Source organism: Calliphora vicina, chromosome 2 (assembly GCF_958450345.1).
Source record: "Calliphora vicina chromosome 2, idCalVici1.1, whole genome shotgun sequence".
In the NCBI taxonomy this organism is placed as follows: domain Eukaryota; kingdom Metazoa; phylum Arthropoda; class Insecta; order Diptera; family Calliphoridae; genus Calliphora; species Calliphora vicina.
The window spans coordinates 143,584,811-143,605,920 of record NC_088781.1 but is presented as its reverse complement, the minus strand read 5'-3'; the positions used below and the strand labels follow the sequence as shown (position 1 = coordinate 143,605,920).

Here is a 21,110-nt window from a genome sequence, read left to right as displayed (position 1 = left end):
ATGCCACATAAACAACAAATTTTAAGATTATATAAAAACAATAACAATACAGAATTTAAAATATACAAAAAATAAAACACACACAAAAAGCAACAAAGTAGAAAAACAAAATAAAATACATATTTAAAATGCAAATTAAAAAATTCCTAAATAAAAATAGATAAACATGTTGTTATGCCATTCATACACACACATACATACACACACCAGTTTTCACTTCCAAAATTGTATTTTAATCGATGGAGTGAAAAAAAATCTACAAAATGAATGAATTAATATTTAAAGCAAATAAATATTTGTATTTGTAAGTCGTCAGAACGTACATTCGAATGAATAAAATTTTCTAGCTTAGAATATAAAATTATTCGATCGAATACTCGAATAAATTCATTTGCAAGCTAAAATATTAAAAGTTGTTTATGTAAATAGAAATATTGAGGAATTAAACAAAACAAACAAACAAAGTTTAACGTTGAAATTTCTGTTTTGGTCCAAGGACTAAGCCTATTGAAGTCGATTTACTATTAATTCTATCCCCATATTTAAGTCCTATTGGAAATGCATTTGTGAATTTCGCACAAATTTGTTGTCTTTATTTCATTATTATATTGGAATACTTTGGGCACCTTTGAACAATGTTAATAAAATCTCCGTTAACAATTTTTGCGACCCTTAACCGAGTTTTTCACGTGACAACCATATTTTCTAGCAACGTCAACAACTTTCGCTAGTTTCTTAAGTTGTCGACCGAATGAAGTTGGGTGACTGACCATGTTTTTGCAGTTCAATAGTAATTAATCGATAATTAATAATAAACAAATAGTAATACATTATTCAATCAAAATTAAACTCGAATAATTTACACCCCTAATATAAACTGTTTTGTTTTTTAAGTGATGGAAACAGATACAGATGTGGCAAATGAAATTTAAAATATATGTATATTTGGGGGATTCAAACATTCTGCTATTAGGTCATATTGTCATAATGTCCTAATATATTATAATAGTTTACAAAAAAATGTGGTTGTGTTTCAAACAAAAAAGCTCTAAACTATAGACGTTTTTTGGATGGACCAGGTTCCCTCGGTATCAACAGTTTTCAAATTTGTTTCCGTTTAAAATATTTAATGTAATATATAATACAATATAAAAAATAATTTTTAGTGTTATCTGTGGGATAAAAATAGTAAACAACTGACTAACAAATTTCAAATATTTTTCTCATAGTCAGTTCAAAATTGCGAAACAGACTTTGTGAATTGGTCAATAAATAGTTTCTGAAAATAATTGTGAATTAAAATACACCATTTTCGTCATCCGTCCAAGATAAGGTTAATTTAATGTCTGTCGTCTAGGCTTTTATTATGATAAGCTCAACGAATTAAATTAAAAAACAAATTAAATATAAATAAAACAGAAATCAATATGCAAAACATGTTTCGTTGATTGTAGTTAACGTTTCACAATTGTTCAAAACCGAAACACAAACTGTGGTTGGTGGTGGGATCGAATCGAATCGAATGGGTATGGTGGGATGACAAATTTTGTTCAAACTACAACAGCAAAGCCAAGACGACCGACCGTCCTCTCCGGTTACATTCTGCTTTAGAGACCATGACGAAATAATGAACTCAACCCAACGTAGGACCAACCATTAGGTGTTATATTGTTGTTGTTAAGACCCTTATTATTACTATTTTTCAGTTTTTGCTTTTGTTCGCCTTTGAAAAGCGACAACAGCGAAGTTTGTTGGAATAACGTTGAAAAAAACTACTTCCTTGTTTAGCTGCATTTGTTGAATGCGGGTACGGTTTGTTTGAAGCTTTTTACGATTGGGCTTGAAGTTTATCGTGTTATAAAATTAATATGCTAAAAACGTTTTGAAGCTCTCTTTTCTTTTAATTCTTCAACTATTCTGTTGGCTTGCCTGTCAAACTTTCGTAATGCTGGTTTGTATAATTTCATTAATAAATTATTTTCTCTTTTTTCTTTGCAGGTAAATATGTTGCTTGGTTTTTGTTTATAATAGTTTGCAATTGAAATAAAATGTAAGTATAAAAATAATTCCAATAGTCATGAATTATTTTCTTAAGATTATTGTATATTTCGAAAAAAAAATAATACTTTAATGTCCTAATTTTGTAAGTTGATACAAGTATGAGACATTTGAATGTTACGTTTTTTTAAAACACATCTTTACTTTTTGTTTAAAAATTAGTTTATTATAAAATTTAAAAAACATACCTTTAGTTTCTGAATTTTATGAAAGAGAACTAACTATACGTACTCAGGGGCAATCATTTAAACTTACATATTTTAAAATTTTCAAAGAAATATCATTTAAATGAGTGAGTACATGTCATGTACATGTTTCTTTCATGCTAAAACATAAAACAAAAATTATTATTTTTTAAACAAATGTGAAAAACAATTAATCATTTAAAAATTTGTTCCAAATATTCCCAGCAAAAACTTGGTACTGACTTGCAATTACTGAACAGCTTACTTTTCAATGACTACTACATACAACCTGCATTACATATAAGTAGTTAAGTAATGGCTTGCATATAATCTGATACATAAGTAATTGTTTATGAGCTAAATTCTAAAAAAAACAAATTAAACAAACAAACAAAACAAATAATCAGTTACTTTTTCTCAATTTGCCCATTTATTTTATTGCATGTTTATTTTTAGAAAAACAGAAAATAATATAATAATAATAATACTGAGTGAAAACCATTATTTGATGCACAATAAAATAACTAAGCAGTGGTGTAGTGAGTAGAACAGCAGACTAGCAAACGGATAGTTATTGGTTCGACTCTTGGCTGCGACTTATTTTTTTTTTTTATTTTTTGATTGCAAATACAAAATTCTATAAATAGCTCTACAACAAAACAACTTATTTAACTGCATATTTGTAAGCGAGGGTGGTAAGTACTTGCCTCCAATGACATCACCGTGTTAAAATAATGAGTTAAAAAGCTATTGTGTAAGTAGTGAATAGTAGGTATATTAGCTTTTTAACTCATTACTTTTCAATCTAAGTTTTTGCTGGGTTGTTTGTTAACTTGGTAACTCAATTACAATTGATTCTAAACTCAAATATATTTCCGTTTTATAAAACACCAATATTTTCCGTTCTATACTAAAATGCAAACGAAAGTTAGTTATGAATGTTGTAAATAAATATTTTTTAAATTACATCATATTTACATTAGGGTGGAGTGATTTTTTTCGCAATCGCTTTGGAATACCCGTTAAAAGTTGCTTTCTTAACTCCTAAATATACACAAAAAAATTTATTTGGTGGGTGGTACATATAGAGGTGCCCCAACGTCATTTTAAAAATAAAAAAAAATAAATGGCTCCAGAAAACGATTGGAGTGGACGTCCTCAATGCCCTCCTTATGTCTAGTAGTCTTGGATGTCCACTATCAGTAAAAAAAATAACCAATTGATTAGGACCACTTTCCTATGCTACAAGTACGATTTTGTGGTTTGGGTATAAAAATACCCACTTCGACATATGTATGTGGGTTGTAAAACATATCGAATACTGCTATCAAACATTTTCTCGAAAATGAGTAAAAAATATGTGTGTATACAATAAAATAATAAAATTTGTTTTTTTAAAATACATACTACATATGCATACAGTGGAGGCCAGGTAATTAAGACAAAATTGTTTGCTAAATTCCATGTAATTGTCAATTATTTTTTCAAATATTTCCACAAATATGTATGCATGAGGACCACTGTTGCCAGATAATTTTGGTATAAAATCGTCAAAATTGGACTAAAAAATCGTCAAAATCGGCAAAATATTTTTGAAATCGTCAAAAAATCGGAAAAAATAAAAATACTTACTTTTTTGTGAAATTTGTCAGTTTTTTTTTTAGAAAAAAACTAACAATCCAATAAAGACTTCACATATCTAAACAATTAATGTTGTAAAATAGGTTTATATAATAAGAATTATTTAATATTTGCTATACAAATATTAAATATTTGTATACTCTATGTATAAGTTTATAATTCAGTTTGTATTTTTCATATTTCCACCTACATACATATATTTCGAATACTAAGTCATGTACATAAACAATTCATATATCATATGAAAGGGATGTCAAAGACATATGCGATATTCGAACATACTATAAGTCAATTTCGAAAAAATCAAGTATCAGGCTTTATTAATTTTAAAAGGTCTTTAGTATAGGTTTATAGACATCCTTCAAGTAAGTAACTGTTTGTATAAACGATTTAATTTTTTTATTAATTTGTCTTGGCTAAATATTCGTTCCGCATATATTGGCGCGGCTAAAAATTTAACAATTTTTATTCCAAAATCTAACAAACATTTTTCATTTTGATTCATTAAATTATTAAAATCAAGTAATTTACGCTCTTTAAATTCAGATTATATTTTTATATATCATCTTCTATCTTACAAAAACAATTATAGTTCAGTTTGTATTTATTATATTTGTTAATTAAATTATTATATGAAAACCTTGATGTAAATATAGACTTTTCAAAAAATCGTCATTTTGAGGACTAAAATCGGCAAATCGCACTTTGCCATTTTTACAATCAAAAATCGTCAAAATGACGATAAATCGGCAAATCTGGCAACAGTGATGAGGACTGTTTTAACACACAAGTGTGTTTTATTCGACTGTATCAATTCATACATATTCACCACGAACTCATAAGATTTTTTTAACCTAGATATGCCGACTGTACTACATGTAGTACATGTAATTCTTGTTTACAGGATACGTCACGTTTATCCAAATACCATTGTTTTTGTTCACATACTTAGTACTCAGAAATACCTCATGGGAGATTGTGTGATCGCATTATTTTTTGCTACTATTTTTGAGTTATTGAATTTTTAATTTGTGATATTTTCATAATGCCCATATTCAGTCATTATGGACATATCTCGTTTGTACGGAAAGTAAAATTTTGTACATTTAAAAGTGAATAAATACTATATTTTTTGGGAATTTATATTTATGAAGAGTAGCTTGATTGTTATATGCATGAATGTTTCATTATTGCGTTTTAGTTTTGTTGTTGTGACCCCAATGTTCTCTATATTGGACTACTTAAAAAAACACTTTTTTCAATAAATTTTTAAAAAACTCTAATTGTACTGTTTTTTATTTCTCATTTGCTTCCAAAATAATATAAAAGTACTTTTAAAATGATCAATCTCAAGCCTTCGGCATATCTGGGTTAAATAAACATATTTTCTCACATTTATATCATTATATTTTTATTATTATAAAATATTCAGACGAAATTTCGTATTTTTAGTTCCATTAGTTTCGGTCATATCATGTTATTAACAGCGGATGTTCGCTGAGGTGGGTCAACGTATTTCCACATATATTTGTCCATATATGTTTTACCGATTTTTCCAAACATTTTTGAGAAACTAGAAACATTAATACAAAATTGCATACCCTAGAGGTCCTTTTATTTTGGCTCTAACGCACTTAAAATTCAGTTGATGAAAAAAATTCAAGTATTTGTCCGTGGCCACCACTGTATGTATGTATGTATTATGTACGTTGTAATTTTTGATCAACCAACAAAATGAATTCCCTATAGCGTGTTACAAACGATTATATCTATATCTATGTATATGAAATGGTCCACGTATGTAATCGCATCACGTGAGAACATCTGGAGCGATTTCGCTTCGAAATTTTCAAGAGATAGATTTTTCCTAATAAGAGACATTTTTGGAGAAACTTGAAGAACTAAGTATGAACAAATTGTAGGAAAACTCAAAGAACTAAATTTTAATGCCTCCTTTTTCACTTCTCATTTTTCTTAATAAGAACCAACTTTTTAAGCAATAAATTGATAAAAATTTAGCAATTTGTTCTTTTACTGAAATTTTTGTGTTTTAATTCTATATGAATCATATATATAGCGAAGCCGGGGCGGTCGGCTGGTTTCATATAAAGAAGATGAGGACGATCTTATAAAAAGTTTGCTCTTCAGTTATAATTGTAACTAAAAATTTGTTCTAGATCCATATTTTAAAATTTTACAGGAGAGATGAAAGGTTTTTTTTGGACTTAGAGCTTTTTCTATTGCTTAGTTTGTATTTTTTGATGGACTTAGGTATCTTTCTTAGAACTAGTCTTTCATTTCTTTATTACTACTTTTTATACCCTTCATCATGAGTGGGAAGGGTATATATAAGTTTGTCATTCTGTTTGTAATTTCCACATTTTTCATTTGTATATATTATATAAAGTATATATTATATTCTGGATTTTTTTTTAATTTTTTTAAAAAGTTTTAGAAAAAAGATTTGGAAAAAAATTTAAAAAACTTTAAAAACAATTTTAATTTTTTTTTTTTTAATTTTGTATACCCAAAAATATTTAAAGTACAATATGTTGAAGGGTATATAAGATTCGGCACAGCCGAATATACTTAGCTATAATGCGTTTGTGTAGATGTTTGTAACGCCCAAAAATAATAGTCTAACACTAGAGATGCAAACGGGGAATCCCCGGGATTTTCGAGATTTTTTAATTTTAAATCCCGGGGTTTTCGGGATTCCAAATCCCGCTTTTCATAAATAAATAGGAAAAATTGTGATTTTTGTGTGCCTTTTTCATGCATTTTGACATTCTACATGTCCGAATAACACAAAGTGATGTTCAGAAAAGTTGTTAAGCTCAACTCCTGCTACAATATAGTTAATAAAGGAAAACTGTATTTTTGGCTTTCCTTGAGTGGGGCTCTAGAAAATCAATTCTTCTCCTTTTTTTTTGTAAGTTGTCTTGTTATTTGTTAAACGAATTTAAATCCTCTTCAAATGAAATTAATTTTATCTGAGATGAGGATCTCGAACAAAATGAAAATATTTCGATTGCTAAAAGGCTAAAAGATAAAAGATAAGGTACTGTTTTTACCAGTATGTACATTAGGCTGAGTCGATTTGTATGGACGACCAAAAAGTAAAAAATCGTATAGTAGAAACGCAATCTACGGAAAATTCTAAGAAAGTTTCCTCAAGAAACCATAGGTCTAAAATCAAATCCAATCCAATACCAATAAAAAAAACTATTAAAAAAAATAAATACTGAAATATCGTTGGATAAAAGACGAAATGCGCAAGATAAGATTTGATTTTACACCTATGGTATCTTGGGGAAATTTTCTGTAGAATGCCTTTCTGCTATACGATTTTTCGTGAAAAAAATTGACCCATCCAAATGTAAATACTTTATTGTTATTTCTTCTTATGCTTTTTAGTGTCTAATAAAAATTAATTACTAAATAAAAAATGTTCTTTCAATTGTAAAGACATATACGTATACATATACGTTTATTTCTTATAATTTTCGAGATTTTAGATTTATCAGAATCACTTTATGAGTCGATTTATTTATTGAACTTATAATTAAATTTATAAGCTAATATTACTTAAGGGCAATGACATGATAGGCCTTCAGCTCAAAATTAATATCATATAACTAATAGTTTGTATAAGTAATACTACATAATTTTAATACTTTTTTGGATATTTACAAGTGTATTTTCATATTTCATTATAAAGCATAGAGTTTTTAAGGAACTTAATCAGTAGTGCTATATTGTTATTTGTTGGATTAGAAAGGAGATGTAAAGGATCAATGTTCTGGAGAATAGCTATTCATGAGTCGATTATTTTTGGAGATATTTCGATAAAATGTGGTACATACACTTTTTTAGGCCCAATGACGAAGCCTATTGAAACTGGCTGAAATAGGTCCATTATTTCCCCTAACTCCTAGACAAATGTCATCCCGAAATACTTTATACAATGGAAATCATATCACCTAATTTCATGCCGATCGGTCTATAACAGTCATAGCTCCCATATAATGCCCGCTTCGAAAAATCACATTAACGAGCATAAATCTCTTAAAAATTCCATAATTCCATAATTAGTCATAGCTCCCAAATAAGACCTTCTTCCGAAAATAAATTATTGAAATTTTAAAAGAAAAATAATTTTGCTCATTTACTTAGTGTAGAGAATTAAATGGCTTGACCAACTTGTTTTAATACATGTCATTGAACAACTTGACAGAAATGGTTAAACTGTACTTTTTATAGGGACTTAGAGCTTTTGCTCATCACTACAAAACAACAACAAAAAGCGCGATAATTCCAATTTTTTTCTTTGTACAATGTATTTTTACTTATTGTACATTACTGCATTAAAATCTCATTTTCTAAAAAACATGGACTTAGAGCCTTTTCATGTTAAGCTAGCGATTTTACTTATACAAAATAAATTGTTTGCTTACATTAAACCAATACAGTGCAAAGTGGATAATATAATATAATTATTTTTTGTTTGAAATTATCCATAAAACAAGTTCTATCGTAAAGCTAAGATATCAAGCAATAATTATTTGCAGAAATGATAGTTATTATGTCAACAGAAAGAAGTATTCGAAAATGGCGACAAAACACACTACTTTCGACTTTAAAGATTTGGGGAGTTAAAATTATACAATATTCAAGAGCGTATTTTTAATATTTATAATTATTTTTTTAAGATTGTTATACCTTGCTGGAAAGGGCATCTTGTCCAGATTCTATTTTCGTTATGAGTTTTGTACATGTTGTTAGCAGATTCGAAATTTATTCATTTGAAATATATAATGCTTTTTGGCTTACCTACGCAACTTTGACTAGAATTTTAGCTGTTGGCGCCGTTTGCCGCCGATCTACTTTTATCATAGAATTAAAGCTTAACTTGTTATCTAAAATATATATCAAAACTAGCTGCCTTTTCGTTCCTATAGACAAATGGCATGCAAAAATGTTGAGCAACTCAGAAATTAAAACATAAAACATTTAACTTTAAGAGCTTTTTTATCTTGGCAGTTTTGTATTTCTTATTAAACAAGAATATAATTTAAACAATTAAGGAGAGACAAGAAATTAAGCTTTCATAAAATATATGCATAAAATGCACATTCCAAGAAATTATATAAGTTTTTTTTAAAAAGTTTCGCATATTGTTTCATTTTTTTTTCGTAATTTTTCAAATTCAACAATAGTAATTTGAATTTTTTCTGTGAAAACCTATTTTTTTTTTGCACAGTGTCTTAAACATAATTTTATGTAGAAATAAACGAGACATCACTTGCAGAAATCTGTTTATATTTGCAAAAGTTATTAAACTTTTTCGAAAAAATTTACCTTGAAAATTAAAATCTTTACAAATATTTTTTTTATAGTTTTTTGTATTTTTTTATTCTTACGCACTGGGGGAGAAAATACTAAAAGAGGTGTTAATGAAAAGTTGAATAACTTTTTAAATTTTCTTCCGATTTGAAAAATTAAAACCGTGTTTTGTTAAGAACTAAATTTTCTTTATACATTGATATAAATTTGTTTAAGCATATCAAAATAAGCAAAAACTGACTGAGTTGACGAACATCACTGAAAACGGTTTTTTAGAATAACTTCTGAATTTGAGTGTGTTTCTGAAATTTTTTGACACAATTTCTAATATACTCAGCGAGACCTATAAATCTAATGAGAAAATACATAAAAACACCTATTTTACTTAACATCTCAATTTTATACAAAAATTACGTTCCTAACTTTTTTTATAATGATTCCCTTTTTGTGTTCGAAAATACGAATTAAAGCTTAAAGTCCCGCCATTCAAGAGAGAAAAAATTTCCATTCAAAAATTACAGATTTTTGATACCAAAAGGACCAAAATTGTATATATTATTTGTTTTAACGTTGAAAACAAATATAGCGTTTTCTGTTTTGTTGCAATTTCATTACGCATACGTTATTACTCTTAGAGTTAAAGAAAAAAACAGTTTTTTCGCTCTCCTATAAAATGTTGATTTTGCTAATAGCACTATTTGAATATAAACCCTCTATATGAAATATGAATTTATTTTTTTTTGTTTAATTATTGGATATAATTATATTGATCTAACAATACAGAAAAATGTTTATATTCAACATAAACTAAAGTTTATAATGTATAAATAAGGTTGTTTAATGACAATATTAAATCTAAGCATCTTTTCTGATTTTCAATTGTGTTGGGGCACCTCAAAATATCAAAACAGGTATGTAAACTTTCGTACGTTTAACTTACTCATTAAAATTTATATCGCCGTTATATGCCATTGAAAACAAAAAAACAAAAAAAAAATGTTCATACATTATCGCTCCGCCCTAATGTACATACCTATAAATGTGTAATACATTCAATTAATACTATTTAATTATTTTTAATATTGTTTTATGTGACCTAAATTGTTTAACAGATATTTTAAAGTGAAATTTTAAAATTGTGGCAAATATAAAACAAGACGTACCAGAAATATACATACATACATATATTAGGGTGATCTACTTGGGTTTTCATACGATTTTGGAACCATTTAATTCTACTTTATAGCTGTCGGGTTTCCCGAATGTAGACTTTTCGAATATACTGAAATACAAAAATTATATTAATTCGAAGTATGTATGTATATCGTTACGAAAAACGATAACCAGAGATTGAGAAAATGGGGTTTACTTGTTTATATTGAAATATATAAAATAAATAGTTTGCACTCTTTAATAAAATATTTAAGTACACGCAGAGAAAAAACATGATTGTGGTAACCATAAACTAAGAGCAACATATCGTCACCTAAAATGCAAAATAACGTAACATCACTTTTCATAAGTTTTAGGAGAAGCAAAAAACGATATAAAATGAAAACTACTTGAGATATTGAAATTGTATGACAATATTTTATGAAAAAAAACGACATTTTTCAAAGCACACTTTAAGTTATGTGGCTTACGGTTTTTTCAATTGTTATTTTCTGAAACAAAAAAACGTATCATCAATATAAATTTTTATGAAAAAATAAAAACTTAAATAAAAATATGTTTTTTATTTTAAATAAAAGCTGTTTATATATACATTTTTAATTTTATTATGTTTTTTATTTTAATTATTAACAACTACTTTTTTAAACTAAAAAAGGTTCTTCATTAAATTTTCATTAAGACTGCAAAAAATATTCAATTGCAACACATTTATTAAAAAAAATTAGGATACTACCTAAAAAAAGGTTTGAATGCTCTATTCGACTATGTTATGCCAATTTTCATATTTGCAAAAAATTTCAAAAGTTATATCCCTAATGTACATACATTTATCTAATAATAAAAAAATATGTTTTGTACTCTGACAATGGAAAAATAAACGAAATAGTATCTGTATTGAAATTAAGAAATAATAAAACAAATAGAAAATCAATACCATATTTTAAAATATTGTGATGCATTTTAAAATAAAATTGATCAATGTTTTTGGTATTGTATGATGATGATATTGCGTAAAATAACTGAACAACTTATAAACTTTTGGTTCTTTTACCAATTCACATTACCAAATGGCCAAATGAACCTCATACATATGTACTTACTTTTCAACTACACAAAAGTCTTTCTGGCAGAAGATCGTTCAATTCACGTATTAACTTAAATCGTAAATAGCATATTGATATTACCCTAATGTCCTATATATGTATGTATATTATGTAGTAAAAAACAAAAACAACTAGATAGGTAACTGAGAGCCAAAAACCGAAGTCTGTTGTCAAAAACCTTATTGATGTATCACCCGTATGTGTGAAAAGAGAGTAATTTTTTCCTCTCTCCTTCGGTTCTATGCGTTTATTCTATGGTTTCAGACTTTATGTAGAATAGTTTGTTTAATAAACATACAGGGGCTAAGTGATTGATTGTTCTTTACATAAAATTGTACTACGAGTATGTACATTAGGGTGGGTCGATTTTTTTTCACGAAAAATCGTATAGCAGAAACGCAATCTACGGAAAATTCTAAGAAAGTTTCATTAAGAAACCATAGGTCTAAAATCAAATCCTATCTTGCGCATTTCGTCTTTTATCCAATGATATTTCAGTATTAATTTTTTTAATAGTTTTTGTTATTGGATAAAAGACGAAATGCGCAAGATATGATTTGATTTTAGACCTATGGTTTCTTGATGAAGCTTTCTTAGGATTTTCCGTAGATTGCGTTTTTACTTTTTGATCGTCCATACAAATCGACCCGGCCTAATGTACATACCAGTCAACTTTTATTGTTCTCATATATTATTCTAAATTCTATTATTTGTTTTTTTAATACACACATAATTTAAATAATATCAATATTTATCTTATTGGTTATGTCTCAAGTTGTGTCATAGCAGAAAATATTGAAACAGTGGAGGAAAAACTAATAGAAACAAAATATGTAATTAAAAACATATGGTGATAAGAAATTATAAAAAAAGTAAGAGTGTTTGGGCCTGTGCCCAAATTGTATATGTGTTACCATAAATTATTTTTCTGATATAGGGACAATTATGGACCGATCATCACTAAAGTTGGTAGACAGATTTGGTTCATATAAAACAATTTCATCACTATATTATAAGGCAATTATGAATGTTCAATTCATTTTCTGAGGGGGAACTTGTATGGGAACTAGGGACAAATGTTGCCCGATTTTTGTCATACTTTACATTATAATTGCAGAGCACTTATAACCAATTTGTGCAAAATTCTATAAGGATTGCCGCATAATCAACATATGTATATATGATTGAAATCATGGAATATAAATATGTATTTATGTATATACTTTTGTGGATCTGCGATGAATATTTCGATTTCCGATTCTTGTCATTATGTTGGTTAAAAGAACATTGTGAACATTTTATCATTTGTAAGCGGTATAATTTATAAAAAGTTGAGATATTATAGAAATTCACCTTATACAATATTAAAAAGTTTTATTTGCATTTCTAAATTTCGAATATTTCTGCTGCATAGATCGGTTTAGACCTAGAAAAAAATCCATTTTCGTTTTCAGTTAAAACCGATATAGTTGTCATTATTAATGTTTAATAGATTTGTGTTTTTGAGCTTAAGCTTTAAACTGAATGCACTTAAGTTTTAATCAAGATTTCTCTAATTTCAGTTAAACGCTGTATACCTATTAACATAAATTAATCTATATGTATGTATGTATGTATAATTCACATAATATACTAATTATAATTTCATTGAAAAATCTTAATTTGACATAAAACTAAAATATGGCCAACCAACACGTTTCATGTTCGAGTAAAAAGAAACTTAAAAAATAATAATTCTTTAGAAAATTACGCAACTCTGAGTTCACTGCTAAAATATTACAAAGAAAATATACATATAACAGAAATAACATAGGAAATAAAATGAAAAAAAAACGAAAAACGTGATTAAAAAAATGTATAAAAGAAACTTCGCTCTTAACAGAAACTGGTTATTTATATTTGATACTTCAAACTAAAGTTTTGTAATAGAATTTAATAAAAAAAAAATAAACACAAGAAGCAAACTTCACGAAAACGTTCAACATTTCAACCAGAGAAAATACATATGTATACGAATGACTATATCTTTTATTTTATTACCTTTTTCGTTAATACGAAAATTCTTTCAAAAAGAAGGAAATAATAAAGACGATTTTTGTGTATCTATTAGGGTTGCCAGTTTTATTTTTACAAAAAGCTGGGTAATTTACAAAATATATGAAAAATGGCGGAATGGAAATAAGAATTTATGCAATATGTATACAATCAAAGTTTTTAATAAATCCATACCACTTAAATTATAATGATTTTCGGAGTTATTTTTGAAGAATTATATTTAGGTGTTTATGTCAAATAAGGACCGATCCTCACAATTTCATCGAGTTATAAACGAAATTGTGATTTGCAGTTTGATTACAAGTTTTATACATATTATTACATATGTATGTCTTTCCGGATAAAATTTCAACTTTGTTTTGAATTCGACCAAACTACTGAAATTGAGTTTTACCTGCTTACATAACTTTAAGTTTAATAGACTTTGGATTTAAAACATTGTAGAGTGGAGCATTACATTAGAGCATCCAGAGTATTTATTTTTTAGAAAATTTTAACATTTGACAATATTTCGCAAAAGATGTAAAATAGTTGCATAAAGACGCCTCAAATATTAAAAAATATCGAATTTCATATATCTTATTAGTGTCCACAAAACTTAAATATTTTGGTAAAATAATAACGATTAAATTTAGATATTTGTATTTAATGGTAAATGTAAACAAACACATTATGTAGAAAAGAAATGACACATGGAATTAAAGTCAAAAAGTTTATTTATTATTTGTAGCATTGTTCTACAAAAATAATAAAAAAAATTTAATATTTTATGTTAAAATCTATTTATATTTCAATTACACATGTAATACTTTTTAAAATGTCTACTCAACAAATATGTTTATAAAAATAAATTTAATACATATTAAAAATAAATTAAATAAATAAATTAAAATATGTTCTACATTTTTCTTTTTTTAAATTTTTGTTCTTTTTTTCTTTTTCAACCAATTTTTGTTTTTATACAAATAACACTATACAAAAAAATCAAATTTTTTTCAAAATTACAATGTTCGACCAATAAATTTTGATAGAAGAGAAAAAAAGACACGTGTATCTGCGTTTTGAAAGTTTACATCTGAATTTCATTTGAGGGGGGGTTAAAGTTTCCCAACTCTGGCACATTCTTATTGTTAATCTTCATAAGAAACCATATGATCCTTACATTTTAGGTATAAAATGTGTTTAGCAAAGTTATGTAAAATGTTACGGAGAATATTTTTGTAGAATATGTTAACCCTGTAAATCCTCAAGACATGGGTCTTTTTTGGCCTTCTTTTAAAAAAGTACAAAGACCACCATTAAATCAGGGATTTAAAAGGTTAAAATGTTCTGCAAAAAAATTATACGTGAAATTCTACTATATGTCCCTGAATACATCAAAACGGAAAATTCAACCAGAAAGTCAGAAATAAGACATAACAAAAGAGAGCATAGGGTTAACTTCGCATTTATTAAGAATTTTATTTTAACACATTGACTGCCACGTCGGACACATATGTGTGACACTGCACTATGCGGTTTACGCCACGTCGGACACATATGTCCGACACGACTTTTATTCTCTCTAGCCATGTCAGACAATAGTGCTAGATTTTAAGAATTTTTTCGATGTTGTCTGGAAGTTTCTCATCAAAACTGTAATCTTCACATTCTTCATCACTTTCAGAACTTGTACTGAGTATTTTTTCTAACTCAGTATCCCATAAAAAATTCCAAAGAAAAGCCTGTGGCCCCCAGCATCTTATTTGCTGAAAGTGCCTTGGCAGTCAATGTGTTAAAGAACATTTTAGGTATAAAATGTATTCAGCAAATTTATGTAAAATATTACGAATAACATTTTTGTATAATATGTTAACCCTCTAAATCCCCAAGGCATGGGTATTTTTTGTCCTTCTTTTTAAAAAGAGCAAACACAATTAAAAAGGGATTTAAGGGGTTAAAATGTTCCGCAAAAATATTATCCGTGAAATTTTACTAAAGTCCCTAAATACACCAAAACGGAAAATTTAACTAGAAAGTCAGAAATAACACACAACAAAAGAGAGCTTACGGTTAATTTATGTCTTATTTCTGACTTTCGGGTTGAATTTTCCGCTTTGGTGTATTTAGGGACTTATAGTAAAATTTTGCGGATAATATTTTTGCGGAACATTTTCACCCCTTAAATCCCTGTTGTAATGGTGTTTTTTGCTCATTTTTAAAAGAAGGACAAAAAAGACCCATGCCTTGAGGATTTAGAGGGTTAACATATTCCACAAAAATATTCTCCGTAACATTTTACATAACTTTGCTGAACACATTTTATGCCTAAAATGTAAGGATCACATGGTTTCTTATGACGATTAACAATAAGAATGTGCCAGAGATGGGAAACTTTAACCCCCCCCTTAAATGAAATTCCGATGTAAACTTTCAAAACACCGATACACGTGTCTTGTCTCCTCTATCAAAATTTATTGGTCGGACCTCGTAATTTTTTTTGGTGTTGTACAGTGTAATATGTTTGCAATTATTTTCCAAAAAAGTTCACAAGTTGTAGGTTATTTAATTTGTTGACAGTTACTCGTTTATTATAATAATTTTGTCGATTGACTATTCGAATAATTGTATACATTCATATGTACGTATGTTAGGGTGGGTAAAATTGTTTGCGACAAAGCCACATCGCGATTATTGTTCTACGGGTCATTCCAAGGAACTTTGCCGAAGAAACATAGCACAAAAATTAATGGCAAGCCCTCGTAATTTTTAAAATAGACACTTTTCCATAAATTCAAGAATCGAGGCAATAAAAAAATGTTATTTCCTGAAGCCAATATGCTTTCGTATATTTTTTTTTGGATTTTATCGACTTTTTTAGCGGAAAATTTACGAATATTTGACATTCTCTTAATGAAATCCGACGGTTCGAAATTAATTTTTGAGCTACGGTTTCTTCGGCAAAGTTTCTTGGAATGCATTCGAATGGAATAAGAATGTGCGATATGCCTTTTCGGTCCCCTACAATTTGAACTACCCTAAAGTATGTATTTAAAAAAGCAGTCCGCCTATTTATTACATGTTTTTATATTTCTTGACACAATTTAAAATAAATATGTAAATTTTTTAATTTTTTCTCTTTCCAGTTTTAAACAATTAGTGTGTAAACGTGTTAAATTTAAATAAAAAGTTTATTATTTGTGTTTGTTAATAAATTCACCTTTAAATCACTCAACAATAAATAAACGGGCTTATCTAACGCTGCAGCTAACAGATGAGCCCCAACACCACATGTCAATTGCTGCAGCCGAAAATGCAGGGTAAGTTTTAACAAACAACGATTGATTTTCTTATAATAATGTAAAACTAATAATACCGATGATTTAATGTAGAACGGGTGAATCCTCATTGTTATAAGATAGAGTTTATAAAAAACCGGTTTGTCGGTCAAGCGAAAATTTACCCTCCATACACATGGACAAAGTAGAAACCACACATAGTTGTATTTATCGTGAAAAAATTATATAACAAAGATTTTTTGCACGAGGAGGGTTGTTCTTAAAAATGTTTGAAATTTCGTTTATGGAATTTTAAAAATAAAAACTTAAATGCTTTTTTTTTTCGCTGAATTTCGAATGTTTTAGAAATATAGCTTTTAGTACTTTGACTTAAAACATCAAATCAAGTGTTCAAACTGTAAACATCGAATTTTTCTAAAATTGGAATTTGGTTTTTAGAAAAGTCCAATTTAAGGATCAGGCTAGTTGACTAATAATATACGTACATTGGAGTTATTTGAACATTTGAATGTTTGGTTTCATTTATTTCGATAAAATCTAAATTTTGTTCACGATTTTAATTAATATGTAGGTTTATACTCGTTGATGTCTGTTGCAATGCACGGTATGAGAGCAGCACAATGTATCTATCTCTGTAGTTTATTTAATATTTTCTAATTGTAATCATTGAAAGTGAAAGTTTTTTTTAATAGAAAATGAGCTTTGCATAGAAATATAAAGTAAATAAATGTAATTGTTTACAGTAGTTTAGTTTTTCATGCTGTAGTTCAGTATGTAGTGTATTGTGTGTTTTAATTGACAACTAACAGACATTCGTAACAACAATAAACACAACCTCACCATTAGTCGACACAACTGCAATTATAATTGGTAGGAGGGGGAAAAAGCAGTAAAAACTTATAATTGCAATAAAACAAATTCACATACATAATTGTAAATAAATTTAATTTTTATGAAAAGAAAACTGTAATAATATAATGAGAAACTATTTATTATAAATTATTTGAAGTACCTTAACAATGATCTAATCTAATTTTGTAGGGAAAATCTTCAAAAACTATCGATTTCAAAAATATGAAAAAAAACATATTTTTTGTTGATTATTTTTTTGATATTATATATGTTTTTGCAGGTAGGTGACATGAAATTATGAAAAAAATTATAATTAAGACTATAGAATTTAATTCGATGCATCTTCTACAAATACAAATGTATTTAACAGCCATATATTTTTATAACACACACTTCTAGCTATGTCCGTCAGCCTGTCTGTCTGTTAACAACACTATTGGGCGCAAACGAAAGATGTTTAATGGCTGTTGATAAGGTTTGCTTAATATTGAAAATGGGCAATATCAGTCCATGATTTCACCTAGCCCCAGGCAATCCTGATTTTGTACAAATTAGTTCCCTGAAATTATATCGTAAAGTATGGCGAAAATCGGGCAACATTTGTCCCTAATCCCCATACAAGGTCTCTCTCAGAAAATTAATTGAACATTCATAATTTTCTTATAATAATTAATGTAGTCATGAAACTGGAAATAAACAAGCTTTATATGAACCTAAATCTGTCTTCCAACTTTTGTGGGGATCGGTCCATAATTGATCCTACCCCCATGTTACCCCTATATTTGAAAAATATTTTATTGTCACATATTGATGGTGGGTGGGTATACAAGATTCGACACAGCCGAATATAAGACTCTTTCTTGTTTTTTATTTTTCTTATTTGATTTTCATTCTTAGTTAATTTTTGACATTGACAGTAATAAAAATATAATAATGATGGTAAATGTTTAAAGAAATGTTCTAAGACATAAAAAAGTAGAATGCCTAAATTAGAAAAGACATCTTTACTCAACATTGTCACATTATATAAAAGCAGATCTTTTTCAAATTTAAGTTTATTAAATATTTTTAATTTATTTTTTGTTTCATAATTAGACCGTAACTAATAATAACCTTTAGTTTTGATATTATTAATACAATTTGATTGTTAGCTCTCAAACTAGTAAATAACTACGAACTAAGTATGAATGTATGAACATTAGGATGGTCAACTAAAATTAGTTTAAAACAAGTAAGAGAGCTATATTCGGCTTTATATTTATATTTGTATTGATAATGATAGCCTACAAAATAGTGCAATATTTTTATCAAAGTTTTTCAAAAATATGTACAGTGACCGAAAAAAGTCTACGTACGACAATTATTTTCGTAACTCGCGGACTTCTAAACCATAATAAGTAAAAGTAATGATGCAGTTTTATTTCAAATGCATTTTTATTAATATAACAAAAAAACATCGCTAAATTTATAATTAATATAAACTGTTATTCACAAAAAATTAAAACAAATATGTTGACAAAAGTCTACATACGATCTGTACACTAAATAAACATTTTTCAGCGAATACAAATTTTCATTAAATTCAATATTTCGTTGGGCCACCACGGGCATATACAAGCGTCTGGGCATCGAAGTAACTAAATTTTACAGTTTTGCGGACGTTATATTTTGCCATTCTTGTGGAAGCTTCTCTTTTAACATTGGTTCACAAGTAATAAGATGTTTTCGGATCTTCCGTTGTAGAATTTCCCACACGCGCTCAATAACATTTAAGTCCGGGCTTTGAGGTGGTGTGTACAAGTGTCGTGGGCATGGTAGAGTAGCCAATCTTTGACAGTTTGAGACGTATGTTTCGGATCGTTATCTTGCTGAAATATCCAACTTTAACCAAGAGTTAAAATATCAACTGGTGCTCTCAAAATTTGTTCCAAAATGGATTTGTACTGTTAACGATCCATATTACCATCAATAATCACTAACTTTCCCACTCCAGAAAACCATCAAACTGCCACCACCATGCTTAACTATAGCAGGTAAGTTTTTCGGATCCATTGCTGTATTTGTTTTGCGCCATACTTTATCTCTCTCCAACACTTCCAAATATGTTATACTTCAACTCATCAGTGAACCAAACGCGCTTCCAGAATTCCATGTCCTTTTCAAAGTGCTTTTGGGCGAATTCCAAACGAAGTTTGCGATCCGTTCGCTAATTTACGATCTGATCTTGTTGCGAGTTCTTCGGCCAATTTTGTGGTATTTACGTTTGGGTTTTTGTTGAATTCTTTTAAAATCAAGATTACATCTCTACGATGTAGTTTCTTTGGGCGACCACTTCGCGGCTTGTTTTTAACTGTACCAGTGTTTTCGAAGTAACTGAATATTTATTGATCTGTAGACTTAATAAATTGCATTGCTTAGTATTCAAAAAAAAAACAGGACATGCTGTAGTCGTATGTAGACTTTTGTCAATGTTTTTTTTATTGTTTTTTTATGAATAATTTTGCAAGTACATTGCAACAACATTTTTTTTGGTGCATAGCAATAAAAATAGATTTCAAACAAAACTACATTATTATTTTTTTATTTACCGGGTTTTCTCTCATAAAGTGGCAAAAATTGTGGTCGTACGTAGACTTATGTCGACCACTGTATGTACAAATAAGCTTTAGAAAATATTTTTCGTTTAAACCGGTTAATCGTCTTAAAAAGCTGAAACAGGCCACCCCCCATTCGAGCTACGAGCCCATTCAAATAGTTTCTAAACCAATGTGCATTCATTGCATTTTAACATATGCAAACATATTATATTAATTAAATACTTGCATCAAATAAACATTTGATCCAGCTCTCCAAATACTGAAGCCAAAGCCGAAATTTCGAGAAACTTGGATGAGTAACACTTTTATTTTAGTTAGGAACATCCACAACTTTTTTGCGCCACCTAATGTACATGTACATACGTACGTACATACGTACGTACCTACATACATACATAAACATTTTTAATGTTTGAAAATCATGATAATTTTTTCACAATGCAATAAATGTTTGCCTTCGTCTTAAATTACAAAATGCGTTGTATGTTTTTGGTTAAAAACATAAATAAATCTTAAAACTGAAGTTTTGAGTTACCACTACATTAAACCAACCTTAACCATACAAATAAAATGAATGCGAACTAAACATTTCATCCCCAGTTGACATTGAACTATTTTGTATGTTTTGTACTCGTATATATACAAACGATTTTTGTCGTTGCTCCAACAAAAAGTCTAATGTGTAATTTTGCAAACTCTCTCGAAACGTTGCACAGTGGGGCAGAATCAAAAATTTTTGGAAATAAATCTGTCATAAGTAGCCAAAAACTGATCCAGGGGCGGCGCTATGGGGGATTAAAATAGGGTACCTTCGACATGTAA

General features: G+C 28.2%; 1 protein-coding gene across 1 annotated transcript in view; it reads left to right on the top strand.

Annotated features, from left to right (window-relative positions):
- The window catches only part of tai (taiman), a 126,697-nt gene that overhangs the window by 20,479 nt on the left and 85,108 nt on the right, over positions 1-21,110 (top strand). Inside the window, exon 2 of the mRNA XM_065502396.1 lies at positions 16,687-16,860. Within this exon, the coding sequence (XP_065358468.1) occupies positions 16,832-16,860 (29 nt within the window). The 5' untranslated portion in view covers positions 16,687-16,831. The remainder of the gene's footprint in view (positions 1-16,686; positions 16,861-21,110) is intronic.